We start from the raw sequence: 16,783 nt of genomic DNA, 5'->3' as shown, positions 1-16,783 counted from the left end.
GATTTTTGTTTGATGTTACCTTTAAGCTATAACCAATATGAATCAGCATTCCCATTGCTTCAGGTAAACAAACCTGACTGTCTATGTCGCTGTGTCAAAGATGCTAAAATAAGAAAAGCACATAAAGGTCTAGGCCTTTCCCCGCTTGAGACAATACAACAAAGCGAACAACAACAGACATTACTGTAATGCTGCGGAAGTTCCAACTGTGCATTCATATCGCACAGGAATAATAAACAACCTCTTTCCCGAGCGGTTATTCATTTCCCAGCACTTCTCTATAATGTGATAATTTAATTTGAATTGTTCACAGACCCATAGCAGCATTGAAGTAATTAAACTATTCCGAAGATCCTTGTATCATTGTGTTATGTAACAAAGTCTATCTCTTGTTCTAGGCCTTGAGGAGTGTGAGTTCATATCTAACAGGCTTTGGTTCAAAGGTCAGTGTTCAGCATCACTGGAACCGCTTGCCTTCCCACTAATTGCCTGTTAAATTGAAGGGAAAACGTGTAACAGACACAGATGAGGTAAATGTTTGATTAACTGTTAGGCCAGTGTGGTTTTCCTGTTGGAAAAACTGACACGCTCAGTGACTGGTATAGGTACTCAAACAGGCTGTGTCCAGGCTACAGCTAATTATAACAACTCTTACTATAGTGTCATAGACAGAGATATGTGACACTTTATATGGGTATATAGATGTGTATAGAGTATAGATACATACAGCATATACAGTCAAGCTATACTGTATGTGTGACAATGATAGGATAGTATGGCCAAAATAGCAGAGGATGGTTTCGATCCATCGACCTCTGGGTTATGGGCCCAGCACGCTTCCGCTGCGCCACTCTGCTGCCTTCAGGGGGAAGTGAGAGAAATAGTCGTGCCTCTGTGAACTGAACTGTTTGAAATTCTTCCCACACAAAGGAGCACATAACACTGACACCGCCATTGTTGCCTGCTGCCAGTAATGGGGTTAGTGGAAGGGAGACAGAAAGGGGCTGAGGGAACAAATTCTAAAGCACGGGGAGGGGAGAGCGTGAGAATGAGAAAGAGATGGATGTGGACTTGGAGAGGTCAATACAATGTGCCCATAACATGAAACAAATAGTACAGGTATATTACGTATAAGGCTGCATCACATACAGTGTAAACTTTGTTTTATTTATTTTTCAACATATTTGATGATGTATTTTTGTGGTGAGGGTACTAATGTGGTGAACTAATTAGTGTTTGCTCTGTCCATATTAGCTCTTCATTGATTCAGACCAGTGAAGCGTTAGAGAGGGAGACTTTCCACATTGAACAGTCTACCCCTTGTCTGTGACAGAAAACTAGGCCACACCTTCTCATCTACAGAGAACAAGGGGAACAAAGACAGCGAAACGATAACGAACTGGAGGGAATATATCACTGACACAAAGTGAACAGCGGTACAGAACGTTAAGCAATACAATGACACGACATGACAAAGTCCTTTGAGTTACACCCAACACTCTTGAGAGTGAGAGTGTGTGTGTGCGTGTTGCACAAAGTTATGTCACTCACAACTTTCTCTGTAAATGATTCTGTAGATAGCAGTGCAATAAAGCGATCTGAACATTTCTAAAGCAGACCAAAGAGTAAATGAGAGCGACATTTCCCCCTGAAATACACTGCTTCAGCCTGAACTGTATGACTGAACTTTGCTGGGAGCCTGAAAACAATGAGATGAAAGCACAAGACCTCAGCAAAACTGGTCTAAACTGGCTCAGGTCGGCTCTGCTATGCTGTGTTTTCTTTTTTTCCCCCTTTTGCTCGAGCTCAGGCTGTCTCACAAAATAAACTCTGAGGGATCAGACGAGGATTTATAGTGAGGCCCTGTGTGTGTATTCATGTGTGTGTGTGTGTGTGTGGGTGTGTGTGTGTGTGTGTGTGTGTGTGTGTGTGTGTTTGTGTGCTTGTGTGTGTGTGTGTGTGCGTGTGTGTGTGTGTGTGTGTGAGAGAGAGAGTGTATGTGTGTGTCTTTAGTTCTGCAGACTATTGTTTTTGTTCATGGAGCAAGGCAAATAACTGCAGGCATTTTTCAAGTGTAAATGGTTTGTTAGGCCACTCTGTGTTCTGTGGAATAGGTTTTTGTCAAAATGCACTGTAAGTGCGTGATCATATAATACTTTTTTTTGTTCAGATAGCTTAATTTGTTTCTGAAGTTAGCTGTAATGTCTTTCTGAAACTGCAACCTTGATCCTGCAGTATACTGTAATTGTACTGTACAGTATAGTCCCAGCCAGAGAAAACTATGCAGGTGCCCTCCATTCCTCTCCCTCTCGTCTGTGTGTGTGTGTGTGTGTGTGTGTGTGTGTGTGTGTGTGTGTGTGTGTGTGTGTGTGTGTGTGTGTGCGTGTGGTGTGGTGTGTGTGCGTGTAGTCTTGCAGATGGACTGATTGATACTGTCCCCTCCTCAACTGCCGAACGCATAAACAAAGCTGGCCTTAAAACAGAGCAAGTCTTGGGTTGAATTATTCTACCGCTGTGCTCCAGGGAACTTATCATTGCGGTTTGCTAAACATTTGATGATCAATGTAGTGTCCCATGGTGTTTGAAAGGCTGCATAGATTTGGCACTGGACATGGACAACATGTTTTCAAAGACTTTTGCAAAGTGCTCAGTGCTGTGTTACTGTTACCCGTGACCATGTTCCACTCCAAATTTTGCTACGCCCTCCACTCCATAAACATGTTTACATATCTCTGACCCCTCCTCTTTCTCTGTCTCCCCTTCCCCTTCTTTCTACTGGCTCCTCCTCCTGACTCCTGTTTCCCGTCTCTCTCTTTTTTTTAATTTCCCACAATCCAACACCAATGTCTATCCAAACATCCTGCCTTGGAAAGCACAAACAGTTCGGAAAACTGGAAATGCATTGTCCCTTTAGTATCTCTTGTAAACTGGCCCCCATCATCCCCTGGATCGACAGCACAGCATGTTCAGATCTGTCAGCGGTTCGACAGCTCTGTAACGACCAGCTCTGCCAAGCACTCACATGTGCAACAGGCGCAGATAAAAACCGACACAGCTGGTGTGTGCGTTTGAGAGAGAGGTCGCGTGTTCGTAAGCATGAGTGAGTCTGCAGTCTCCCAAACAGGGCTCCTCAAATCAAGTCTTCCAGGGTTTCAAGTTTCCAAATGTCTGAAGCACAGCCAGTCTTGTCATGTTGCTGCACGTCCCAAAACATGGCAACTTGTTCCAGTATTACAGGGTTATCGCAGGTTATAAAATCACAGATCCACAAACAGACACCCTCCACTAAACAAGATTCTATCTGTAGGGACAACTGTCTACAGATATCAATTATGGAACAACTTTAATAAATGTCATCAGTTGGGGTGTTATTGTATATGTTGTATAGTCCCAGAGCTTTCTTTTGTTCATACTAGCTTACAAAATAGCCTGATGTATTGCTTTGTTAAAGAAAAAAGGGAGTGAATCATGGTTTTCTTTGGATTTTAATTTGAGTTGCCCTACACATAAGATATAAGATAACACCAAAAACATATTGATTCACTATAAAACCCAGAGGCTGAACAAAATAACACATGAGCGTGCAAAATAAGCACCGAAAAAGGAAAGCTACTGTTTACACCACCGCACATCAAGAAAACATGTGTGCGACAGAATGGACAGAGTGGGGGTGGTATCAAAGAAGTGTGCTGTGTTAATTTGAAGACGTTATGAAATGGACTCTCAGGTTTCATGCTATCCTTTCCTGAGATAAACAACAACAACATCTTCCTTTGCCACTTTTCATCTCAAACTGTAACTTGAAACATACAACAGCACTCTCTGTACATGGAGTAAACATTCTGGTGATGTTTTTCCCGGATGTAGCCTATTTCTGCTCATCTACAAAGGTCACGAACAGCTGTGGACATCGGCTTCTATCAGCTGGTCACAAATGTTGTTTCTAATGTATTACAGGCCACATTACACATCATTACTTATAACCATTGATCAACATCATCATTCATTTTTTCAGCCTTTTTATATTATTTTGATCCTGCACATAGAAATCAAACAGCAACATTTTCAACCACAACAACCTGAAACTGTCAACAATATGTTGTGTTACTGTATTTCTGTAAGGGACAGGGCTGTCCCTGGCCTGGACTTAGGAGATAGTCCAGGCCAAAGGAGACAGTTTGTTGTTCGTCTGATTGATTGAATTGAAGTATTCCATTTCAATCAGTCCGGATGATTGGATTGAGCTATTCCATTTCAATGAATCGCTTATGCATCCATGATTGATCTATAATGTCTACTTATGAAGACATCAACACATAGCCATATATTTAGAATTAGTTTTCTAATTGTTTGTTAGGCTTTTTACTTTACTTTGTTGTATTGATTAGCTCTATATTGAGAGCATGATCATATCAGACTGAATAGATTACTCAATGAATATTTGTCACTTGTTAATGGAGGGGGGGATGCAAATGTCATAGTTAAACAGATGGAGGGGATGTGTAGGAACTGGGGGTTAAATCAGGTCGGCCTATATGATGAAAATAGTGGCAATCTCACCTAATCAAAACATTAACAACCTCATAATGCGCCTATATTAATCCATTCATCTATTTATCAGCGCATTATATTATCTCCTCCAGGAAATAGTTTTTCATAAAAAAGCTATAGGCCATGTGTAGCCTAACCTTCCACATGAAAATAGCCTACCATGTTGATGCTCAGAAAACACAAGAGCCCCAAGCAAAATAACTCTGAAATCCAGCATGTCTTGTCTCTTGTCTGAGTCTCTGTCTTTTTTTCTTTTCTTTTTTTACAAAGTGGGGCAAAGGTTAAAACTGTCTGAAGACAGACACAATACACATTATCAATTATTTTGTTCTTACATAGTTATAGTGATAGTAGAATAAAATAGACAAATATTGACAGATAGCCTATGTAGCCTACTTAATGGTCTAATATGCTATGGCTTTAGCGTACAATGTAAACACGTGGTAGACAATGTAAACACGTGGTAGACAATTATATCCTTTGGAACATTGAGTATGGTAAGTTTCTTGGAAGAGAGAGAGAGAGATATTATTGGGTCTGTCTCACTCCCGGTGGGCGTGGAAACCAGGGCAGCTACAAGTACGGACGGAGCGTCTCGGTAAGCAGATTAGCAGTGACCAAGGGATAAACCACTGAGGAAATTACAACAAACACGGACGGACTATACGTTTCTTTTCACAGGTAATGCTGAAAATGCTTTAATGAGTTGTTCAGTCACAGATCAAGTTTAGCTCAATCCAACTCGTGTGTTAAAACAGCCTCATAGAGCGGAAAGAAAAAGTACAATGCCGCTCAGTGCCTCGAGTACCACCCGGTGATGTAGCGTTGAGCTTGATTTCATCATCTTTAGACTGAGACACGATGTCTAATGTATTTTAGTACTGCTGTTGTTGTTCTTGCGTTTACTTGTTATTTGACTAAGCGTTGCTTCGAAAACGAGTTTTGTGTCAAATGGGAGAGTTTTTGTTAAACTAACATTAAGCCTTAATGTTGATGAGTCAGAAACAACTAGCGAACACTTCCACTTCCGGTAGAACAAATACATTAAATGCCGTTTTCATTTGATTGCTATTCTTTGATAAATGTAAAAAGTCATTCTTGTGAAGTCTAAATCGTTTCCGTTGATACTACAGTTTGTAACCGACGGCCGCTGTTTCATCAGACAACAGGTTACCACCTTACCACCAGTCTACAGTTAGTCTATGAGGCGAAAACACATCTTCAAAACGATGTGTAGTAGGCTATAGTAGCAACAAAGGTATGTGTAGAAAATATAGACTATGACGCTAACGTAGGCTACATTTTCCATCTGGCCTAGTTTTTCCCTGGGGTTTGTCATTTAAGGTACTTTGGCAGTTTCCATGGAAACACCATATATGCTAATTAGGCTACAGGTTGTCAGGGCCCAAACACAAGTTTCTGCCATGGAAAGAGCCTTATTAACTTGACACTATTTCTTTCTCTGCTTCCCTCGTAGCTCTGTCTCTAAAGCAATCCGATTTAAACATGAGTAAGGACACTGAGGTGGACATGAAGGATGTGGAGCTCAATGAGCTGGACCCTGAGAAGCAGCCCATGACAGGGGACGAGCAGACTGCAGTAGGAGAGAAGAATGGCAGCGTGAAGCTGAAGGTTCCTGAGGACGAGGTCACATTCACCGGCCTGTCTAAAGAGGAGCTGATGAGGGTGGCTGGCACTCCAGGGTAAGAACTATAAACACCACTTTTTATCTTTTTAAGCTACATGTCTTAAAGTGGTCATCTTCTCAACATGCCTGCCCCTCTCATCTTTATGTTTAGATGGGTGCGAACCCGTTGGGTGCTGCTTGTTCTGTTTTGGCTGGGCTGGATAGGCATGCTGGCTGGAGCCATCGTGATCATAGTCCAGGCCCCTCGCTGCAAACCCATCCCTGAGATGAACTGGTGGAACGAAGGACCTCTGTACCAGATCTCTGACCTGGAAGCATTCTCTGACGGACTGGAAGGTAGATTACCTTAGTGACTGTACCATGTGTTTTTTCTCCTTTGATAAAGTGTGATGCCCCAGGACAAGTCATTGAGGTTGTATGTATAAAGTGGCCCGGTCTCTGTGTGGCTACTGACTGAATTAAAAAGGATAAGTCTTGTGACGGCAGTTTTCTTAGTTCAGCTGACACAATACTGAAATGCTGACTAGGCTGACTAACCAGTGACTCAAGGTCTAAAGGACATACAAATCCCACGTGTCATGTCTTTCATATCTCTCCTACTCATATGTGAGGATAAGGTTGAGCAGCCCAGTTCCTTTTTTTTAGTGGGGATCAGATAGCCACATTTTTTTTAGACTAATTTAGATCTCAAAAGTCATTAACCTATTTTCTTTGCTTTTTATTTTCATCATGTGACTTAATCACAATTAATAGCCTTCCTTTTCTAATTTTGATTTTAGTGACACACACCTTTAAAAAAAAAAAAAAAAAGTTTGAAGGAAGGAAGGATTGATTGTACTAGAATGAATTACTGTGGCGCTGTCAGGTTTCCAAAAGGCTGTGGGGCAGAATTCCAACTGCCGCACGTGACTTGGCTGTGTTTTCACATGAAGGGCCTCCTTGTACTCAGACTTCACATGGCCAGGAGAAAGGGGGGGGGGGGGGGGGTTGGGGTAGTCATTCACATGTTCCTGCCTTCAGTCAATACTTTAATAGAAATAGATTTTTTTTTTTTTTTACTAGCCGTCTCCCAAAATGTCTCTCCAGCCTCCTATATCCTTCCTCTGACCCTGCTAGCCTTTTTCACACACCAGTTCAGTTTTGTCTTTCCACATTGTGAAAAATCACACTTATGCCAAATTTCGTCCCTTTAGGTGTTGTGTCAAAGTTGGACGAGATGAACAGGTTGAAGGTTAAAGGCCTGGTGATCGGCCCTCTTCACACCGTGCAGACCAACAATCCAGAAACGCTGAAATTTGACGTGATCGACCCCAACCAGGGAACTAAAGAACACCTGGTTGCTGTGATGGAAAAGGCCCACAAGAAGGGTAGGTCTTCAACAACACTTATTGTAGTTAATACTAAAAGACTGTATTCGCTAAATTGTTCAAATGTAAATGTTGTTTTAAAACTTTGTGTCTTTACTTTCCTTGCTAGGTATTTCTGTGGTGCTTGACCTGACTCCTAACTACCCGTCCGATGCTCCCTGGTTCACCACCGGTGATGTGGGTGACGTCATGGAGAAAGTCACGGTAGGACACGCACAATATAAAATAACATATCTTCTTTGATACTTCATTCAAGTGTTGTATTGTTGAAAAAAAGAAAATCTGTGTCATAGAACTGTTCCTTGATCTGTTGTAGCTAAAGTGCTCATGTTCTCTTGTACAGGTCGGAGCAGAGTACTGGCTGGGTTTGGGCATCGATGGCATCAAGATATCTGGCCTCACTGTTGCCACCAGCTCTGTGGATTGGTCAAAGCTGCAGGCTGCCTTCAAGGGCAACTTCTCTGAAGACAGCAATAAAAAGTAAAGATGGCTGCCATTTCCTCACTTAATTTCTGCTCTATATAAGTAGAATATCTGTGTAGTTGTATGAACAAATGATGTGAATATTGGGCATTACAAGAACGTATGTGTTTTCTGGCTGGGGAATAATAAAAAAAGCACCAATACACCTCAAAATTGGGACTTAAAATAATAGATTTAAAACTTATTGAATAAGGGTGAGGAGGTAAGGAAGAGATCAACAAGAAATAGTCTTCCACTGATCAGTGGTATTATACACTCTTATAGTAAAGCGACACCTTGTGGTGGATTCAGGAAATGACCCCAAATCAACTTCTTAATAAAATCAGGTTTACACTGACTGAAGCACTAACTGAAGCCCTTTGCTCTATATTGTGATTCATTGTACCACATGTTCTTTCTCTCAGGGCGCTGATGGGTGTGGTTGAAAGTACTTCTGCTGCAGATTTGTCTCTGCTTGTGAATACCTCCTCTGTGGATCTTGTCCTGTCAGACCTGCTCAGCAGCAAAAGTGGAGGTAGGCTGGAGGCTTCTTTGTATTTTCTCACTCGCTTTGTTTATCTTAATTAGAGTTCCCTACCTACTGCAAAGTAATATGACCTATGCTGGTATTTTTTTTTGTAGTTTAGAAGTATTTTTAACGCAAATTCCACAGAAAATGTACTTTTGTTTGTTAAAACAAACACGTTTGTGCAGAATGGTGCAGTGCAGGTGATAATTATTCCCAAATATGTGCAGGTGTGGAGCGCATCAGAGCCCTGGACACCCTCAACTCTCAGCAGGGGCGTCTAGCCTGGGGTCTCGGTGCCGCCCAGAAAGGCCAGCTGTCTAAAGAGGCCAACACTCCAGCCCTGATCCGCCTTTACCAGCTCCTGCTGTTCACCATGCCTGGAACCCCAGTGTTTACATACGGAGACGAGATCGGCCTCCGCGCAGTAGAGGTAAGCTATACAAAACGGAGCAGATGGTTAAAATAGTTGCAGTAACCTTACATCTGGTACAGATTATTTTAACCCTTGTTTTACTTATCAGGGTGCAGGATCTCCTAAGATGGTTTGGGACATAGAAACGGAACCTGCAGAAGGAGCACTTTTCAATGAAACTGCTGAGGTAAGGGTGTGTTGTGAAATGTCTGGAGTCCTGGAGCAAATTATTGAAGTAGTGGTTAAAATCATATAAAACCATAATTTTTTGTGTTTTTAATTGTCAATTTTCACATTTTACAGACTGAGCGAAAGGAGCAAGTGGCTGTGAGGAAGTGGTTCAAATCTCTTAGCGACCTGCGAGGCAAAGAGCGCTCTCTCCTCCATGGGGACTACTACTCCCTCTACTCCTCCGCAGACTCCCTCTCTTTCCTTCGTCTGTGGGACCAGAGCGACAGATACATTACTGCTGTCAACTGGGGAGCAGCACCTGAAAAGCTCACACTCAAACTTGCACCTACAGGTAAGTTCAACAGAGATGTCTAGTAAAGACGTACTGTGTCTAATATTATGATTTACATTAGCGTTTGGTTTTTGACACTATAATCTTTGTTTTTACAGAAGGAGTAGAGTTGCCAGAGACGGCTACAGTGAAGCTGTCAACTGATGAAGAATTGCAAGCAGACACGTCCGTCAGCTTGGACAGTATTACCCTAGGACCAGGACAAGCCATCCTGCTGGTGTTTCCCTATACAGCCTAAAGAGGGCGCCAAACATTAAGAAAGCTGTCTTCAAATGAGGCTTTTTAAAAAAAGAAACTCAAGCCGGTCCTCAGAAAGAAGAGTGAAAAGATACAGGACATTGAGTCAACAGTTAAATGAATAGGGTCAAAGAAACAAATGCAGAATGTTGGTCAGTACAAACTCTGTTGAATTATTTTGGGTTTTAAAAGGTTTAAAAAAATGTATTGTGCTAGGACAAGATTTCAGGCATGCACTCATCAATTGAACATTTTGTTCTTTTGTTTTATTTTTATTGTGGACTATCTCTACGTTGTCCAAATTTGTGAAAGACATTCCAATTTTCGTTGTTTTGGGCATTCCTTTAAACAGCCTTTTCATGGGTTTTTGTTTTTTTAATTTATACATTTTAAGAAATTGTTTTAAAGAAAGTTTTACTTTCTTTCATGGCCTATTTTTTTCTCTCTCAAAGGCTAGTAAGGCACAGGAAAAACAAATGAACTCCAGAAGAAGAATATGAAGAGTGCTAGTAAACAAAATGGTTGCAAATAGCATCAACTCTGTCAAGTGAACTGAATTGGAAATGAATAAACAGTTCTGTACCGACTCCTGCGTATTCACATTTTTTTTGTGAGTGACAACGTTCTTATAAGAGTAAGCTCTGTTTAATCATGTTGGTGCCGAAGATTATATCATATAAGTTCAAGATTGTCATTGCGTACAGGTGTGTGGAAGTGTGTCACAGATGTTAACAGAGGAAGCGCGTCTCTATTTTATCACCATCCTCGGATGTTTTTTTTATCGGCTCAATATACTTGAGTCAAAAATGTACGCAGCGCACCTACGAGTTTCACTAAATGGGTCATATACCGACTGTCTTAAAGTAGCGGCTGTCGTAAACCCCCATAATGGGTCTCATTTTCAAAATAAGCAGAGAAAATGTGCTCTTTTCCAATGCGATGCAACACTTAAGAGCAACTTGCAAAGTGCCATTCTTATTTTTTACTAATACCTCCGATAGAAATCCCAAGTAGGATGTTTAATAGTGGTCTCTGAAACTTCTCTCCTAAATCTAGTGTTTTTTTTGTGAACGGTGTGAACATCCTGACATGTATCGTCATTGACAAACTCAGGCATCAGTTTGAAAGATGTTGATACTTCCTCTCCGTAGGAAGGCTACTGTTCATTTCCCACAGTTTCTTATTAAAGAGAGGACGTTAAAACCTACCTACATAAAAGGACTGCATTCCTCTAGGACATTTAAAAGGAGAAATTGCAAATGTGTGATTGAAAACCTGAAATTCATTCCTTTCCATGAACAATGTCACTTTAATGATCTCTCTGCGATGATTCAGATGATAGATGATGCCAAGTTAATAAAATACCTTCTTGGACAGAAACATTTCCCACAAGAGAATTAGCTGTACTTTTTGGGTAGGCCTACTTAATATAAAATGACAAAGGTGGCTTTTTACTATCCACACAATTGATTTTCTGCTCTACCTCTTTTGTATTGACATGTTCAGTTAGTAGCCTACATGTTACCTTAAAACACCAGACTATGATATTAATCCTTTTAACCCCATATGAACTGGAGCACAGCACAGTCTGAGGTACTTTCATTCAGCCGTGGAAAGTGACAGGTACATTTACTTAAGTTATTTTCAGGTATTTGTAGCTTACTTAAAGGGATAGTTCAGTATTTTTTAAGTGGGGTTGTATGGGGTATTTAGGCAGTGTGTTACCTTTATGGAGATGTCACTTTAGAGATAAAAAGGTTAGGTTTTAGGTTAGCATTTATATATGTGGAGATAAACTGTTTTTCTTCTGGCGCCCTCTGCAACAATACAAGGCTGACTTCTGCTACAGTGACGCCTCCCTCAAAAACTCCTTAAAATTACTGCGCTGGCCCCCATCTCTATAAGGTAACACACTAACTATGCATAAGTCCTCCATACAACCCCACTTTAAAAATACTGAACTATCTCTTTAACTTGATTTTACATGCTTCTTATTGCTTCTACAGTACTCCAATGGATTGCAGACAGCAATAATGTGCCTTGTTTGGCAGCTGCACTCCCTCGTGTTTTTGTAAACTATAATTCTGGATACAAAACATTAAATTATCTTCTGAGATAGGATATACTAGTTTAAAAACAAAAAACCCAACCCCAAACTCGACTAGCTTATACTGTATACATTTTTTCCCACTTGAATAAGCATGCCAGTTGCAACAACATATTGATAAATCTACTATTTATGCTGGCTAGAAAAATTAAATAAAAACAAAAAGTAAAAAAAAATGATTGGGAAGTGCCTAGTGGTCTTACAATCTTGAGGATACTTTTATCTATAAGTTATTGTTTCAGTCCAACGTGTCAATTTTGAGTCCTGTATTATTTCCCATTTTCAATCGAATTGTGCTTCCTGAAGTCTCAGTTTGTGTGTCGATTTCTCCATTTAAATAACTCTTCAATGGTTATCCAAAGATTGTCCGTTTGTGGTGTTTCTTCACACCAATGCCTAGTGATAACTTTCTTGCTTGCTTTACTAGCAGTATTTCGTTCAAATATACATCACTTGCAATAAGACCATCTACAATATTTAAATGCGTAACAAAATTAGTTTTTTCTTCTTTTGTCTTGCAATTTTCCCCCCAACCCCCTAGTTATATCTCACGATCTCTGACCCCTAGGTTGGTAACCACTGGACTAATCTACTTTACAGTAAAGTAGGAACATTTAGATCAACTTTGTGCAGCTCCAACATTCAGATGTTGCTCAAGCATTAAGGTGTAAGTAATGGGGTATCCAATTATAAATGATAATATACAATTCTAAGGGTATTTTCCTTTTGAAACTATATGTATTTTATATCTATTGTTTTTAAATCAAAATGCTGATGTTTTCGTTTGGTTTAAGATTGTTGCACAGTAGACATTTAGATGTTTAATGGTAACTTGTAATCGAATGTTTGGATGGCTAAAATGTTAGAACAGATGTAAAATATATAACAACAAGAAATTAAAACCAAAACAAATATTACCACCAGCTTCCCCGATTTATTTGTTGTTTTTTCTCCTTTTAATGTTTAGTTTGGCTGACTTTATGTGTTTGCTTTGTTTTAATGTCCCTATCTTTTCTATATACTTGTTGTAATGCATACATTGTTTGCCCCTTCAACAGTATGTGAATAAACCACTTAGAAAATGACAACTACAACTTGCAACAACAAGAAAAATGCACCTACTAACACTTGCAATCAAACTTAAAACGCGTATTCATCGAACGATTGAATCTAATTTTGCAGCCTCTCAGTTGAAAAATGTTTAGTTTAATTAAATCCTTATGTTAAATGTGATGATCATGACACAAATCAATTTCTCATTCAAAAACAGAAATGTAAAATGAAAAACAGAATCCATCATTCTTTATAAAAATGTCAAAACATTCCCTTGAACAGCTGAAACCCAAGTCAATTCTCAGCAGAGTTTCAGGGTCTTGGTAGAATACAGGGCCGCCGTGTTGCTGTGGTATGAGAGGGGAGGTTTTGAAGTCGATGATACCGGGAATCAGTGTCTGTCTCGGCACCTCTCTGCACACCCCCACGCCACTCTGAAACCCAACCTGTCTCACCCACCGCTGTGCACACTCATGACTGACTCTCACTCTGAGTACACCTCCATCTTTTACATCACGGTGACATGAAGATACATGACCTTTCATCAGCTTTCAAGGAGCACTGTATGTATGATTTAACTTTTTTACGTCGAAATACAGCAATGTGGTCCACTTTTACCTGTCACGTCGTAATGGACAGCCCTCTGCTCTGAAAATCTGAAACCCCTGAGTGGAAACTAGAATATTGTATATTCCAAAAGGTATCACAAAGCAAGCCACTCCATTAAATATAATGAAATTAACTTATACATTTCATATAGCCTGACACTCTTCATATGAAAGCATGTAAGCTTGATTACCAAAAACAATTTAATTATCTACGATAATAAACAAAAAAATTCACGTAAGGCTGACAGTGTTTGATCAGCTCCGATCACCAATCCCCCTGCTTACAGTTTTACACATTCGCAGCATTATGAGCTGTTGGCTAAATGTGTAGTTCTTCTGGAGGTTCTGCCGTGCTGTGTGAAAGGGCATTTCAGGCCTTTTTGTTAAGAGGAAGATACACAAACATCAATGATTACTGTCAGCTTTGCTATGAAACTGTCCCTCTTGTTCAGTCAGAATGAACGGCAAATTTGTTATGGCCTCGTCACAGCAAAGACAAATGCACTTCAACGCTGGAAATCACAGGAGCCAACTTCAGTACAGCATTGTTTAATGATTTGTCTGGTGCCCTTCACCTTGAGAGAATCAGGCATGTTGAAGACAAACCCGAGGATTTTACAAACGTTTTGTCCCCCTTCATTGATTTTCTGTGCATATCAATTCAAATGATAATTCTCAATACTCATCACACAGCTCATAGAGGATCAATCTCGCTTGCGAAGCTTACTGTGTAGGGCCTATTTTCTTTTCTAAACAACATTAGCCATAGGCTATACAACATTACCTTTGATCTTTTGTTGCTATTGTCCTCTTAAACTCTCTTCACAGTGTTCATTGTGTTATTGTAGTTTTACCATTTTCAGTTTGGTTATATTTTACAGATTGAAGCTAACAACTTTGTAACCTACGTGAACCACCCATTCCTCCCTGTGCTTGAATATTACCTTGAAGGGACATACAGTATATACAGTTTATATACAGCAAACACACAAGTGTATCTCATATGATCAGAAAATCATGGAAAAGCCATTTTTTTTCCTAATTTTAATTCAAATAGTGAAAGTTCCATATATTCTATATTCATTAGACAGAAGGTGAGATATTGCAGGCCCTTTTTCGTTTAACAGATTACGGCTTACAACTCATGAAAATCAAAAATCCAGCATCTCAAAATATTAGAATATTCAAAATGGCCAATCAAAAAAACTTTGTCTGGGCTCCTTTTGCATGAATAATTGCATAAATGCAGCATGGCATGGAGGTGATCGGCCTGTGGCACTTCTGAGGTGTTATGCAGATGACATGGTATGAAACTTTGCATTTAATTTGGAAATCAAGGTCCCAGAGTCTGGAGGAAGAATGGAGAGGCAAAACATCTACGTTACCATGTTCCGAGTACCATGTCATCTTCTGCTGTTGGTCCACTGTGTTTTATCAAGTCTAAAGTCAGCCAAAAGCACTAGTAACTGGTTGGTTTATCATGGTATTACGGTGCTGGATTGGCCAGACAACTCTCCTGACCTGAACCCATAGAGAATCTGCTCTTGTCAAGAGGAGGATGAGACACACCAGACCCAACAATACAGACGAGCTGAAGGCCGCTATCAAAGCAACCTGGGCTTAATAAGATCGCAGACCAAGTATTTAATGGATGAATGAACATTCTTTTAAGAAAGTCAACATTTCTGTATTCTAAATCCTTTTTTTGATTGGCCTTATGTAGCCTAATATTGTAATCTTTTGAGATGTTGGATTTTCATGAGCTGTAAACTGTAATCCACAAAATAAAAAAATAAAAAAGCCTGCAGTAGGCTATATCACTTTATGTGTAATGAATCTAGAATATATGGAACTTTAACTTTTTTAGGCTATTTAATTAGGCCTACAGCAAAACATTGATTTTCCATGATAACCACATTATACTGTATGAGATGCACCTGTAGCCTATGTATATAATGTATAGGCTACTGTATACGTATAGGCACAACTGTAATGACTTAAAGTAGTTTCAGACTTTTTTTCAGAACTCAAGGCCTCAAGATTTTATGAGGCTATAATCGGCTTAAGCAAAAACCGATACTTATAAGAAATATACTTTTTCACTTTGATTCAATTCACCTGAAAGTTAGATGAATTGTAAGCACTCTGCTCAATGAAAGGTCACAGCCATTGCTTCGTTCAGTTTAGCATGAAGACTGAAAATGGTAAGAAGCTAGTTTGACTCCAAAGGGTAACACAATATGCTAACACACATTATGTCTTGTTCTTTTTATCCATACGATAACCTTCTTAACCCACTCCTATCCACCTTCATTCAATTATTTCCCTCCACAAACCTTCTCTTTTCCTCTTTTCTTTCTGTTCCTAACAGACATCCATCCCTCCAGCAGCTAACTCCTACATTAGCTGATCAGAAGCCTACACTAAAGGTATGTTTCATAAACTAATGTAAACATTGTGCGGGGAATTTACTAAGCGTTTAAACGGAGGAAACTTCTCCAAGGTATATTTTAACATTTTGTGAAGTTATTTTTCGTTGCTGAGATAAATTTAGTATCTCGTCATCTCACATGACAGAATGACAATTTTAGCTATGTTGACTCTGTCCAAAGCTAACAAAATGTCAATGCTCACTAGTAGTTTGTTTTAGCTTGACAAAAATTGTAATAAACACACAAACACATGATACTTGTTTTGGGCAAGTTAAAAAATGTTTTTGTACAAAACAGAAAACTAGATATAGGCTAAGTTAGCTACGTTTCTCACAACATAGGCTACTATCTATGACAGGTTAGCGTTAGCTGTTTAACCTTAAGCTAAGCTAACCAGTGTCTGGCTTTATCTACTGTACATAATGTACATATGTATTGCACTACCTCAAAAGTGGCATTTTATCTAACTCGTTTAGCCAGTAAAATAACAAATGAACTACCTTTTTTTAAATTACATTTTCTTTTTTTATAAATGCTTCCCCAAAACTTAAAATGGACTCCACAACATTGAGGTGGACTTTTTATTTTTTGGGGAGAGTGAAAATATAGAAGTGCAAATATCTACCCCCAGAAGTTGACCTTGTAGTGCATTACTTCTCTATAATGAAATTATACTTAGATTATCTGTGAATGTACAGCTCCTGGGCAATACATTTCTTCAAAAGTGATGTGATGTTATGAACATGCTACTGTATGTGTTTGGTTTTCACTAGTTCTACATACCATGCCAATATATGTGTGTGTGTGTGTGTGTGTGTGTGTGTGTGTGTGTGTGTGTGTGTGTGTGTGAGAGA

At 39.6% G+C, this 16,783-nt stretch overlaps 1 protein-coding gene across 1 annotated transcript; it reads left to right on the top strand.

Annotated features, from left to right (window-relative positions):
- Window positions 1-5,123: 5,123 nt before the first annotated feature.
- Window positions 5,124-10,316, top strand: slc3a2a (solute carrier family 3 member 2a). Its single transcript, XM_080051752.1, has 11 exons — window positions 5,124-5,232; window positions 6,029-6,254; window positions 6,351-6,535; window positions 7,393-7,566; window positions 7,676-7,770; window positions 7,910-8,046; window positions 8,454-8,563; window positions 8,785-8,987; window positions 9,079-9,156; window positions 9,273-9,492; window positions 9,591-10,316. The coding sequence occupies exons 2-11, from the start codon at window positions 6,058-6,060 to the stop codon at window positions 9,728-9,730; spliced, it is 1,539 nt and encodes a 512-aa protein (XP_079907878.1). The 5' UTR covers window positions 5,124-5,232; window positions 6,029-6,057; the 3' UTR covers window positions 9,731-10,316.
- The last annotated feature ends 6,467 nt before the right edge of the window (window positions 10,317-16,783 follow it).

The sequence above is a fragment of the Ammodytes marinus genome, assembly GCF_949987685.1.
Source record: "Ammodytes marinus genome assembly, chromosome: 23".
NCBI lineage: Eukaryota > Metazoa > Chordata > Actinopteri > Uranoscopiformes > Ammodytidae > Ammodytes > Ammodytes marinus.
The sequence above is the reverse complement of the archived record's forward strand: the minus strand, read 5'-3'. Positions and strand labels throughout refer to the sequence as shown.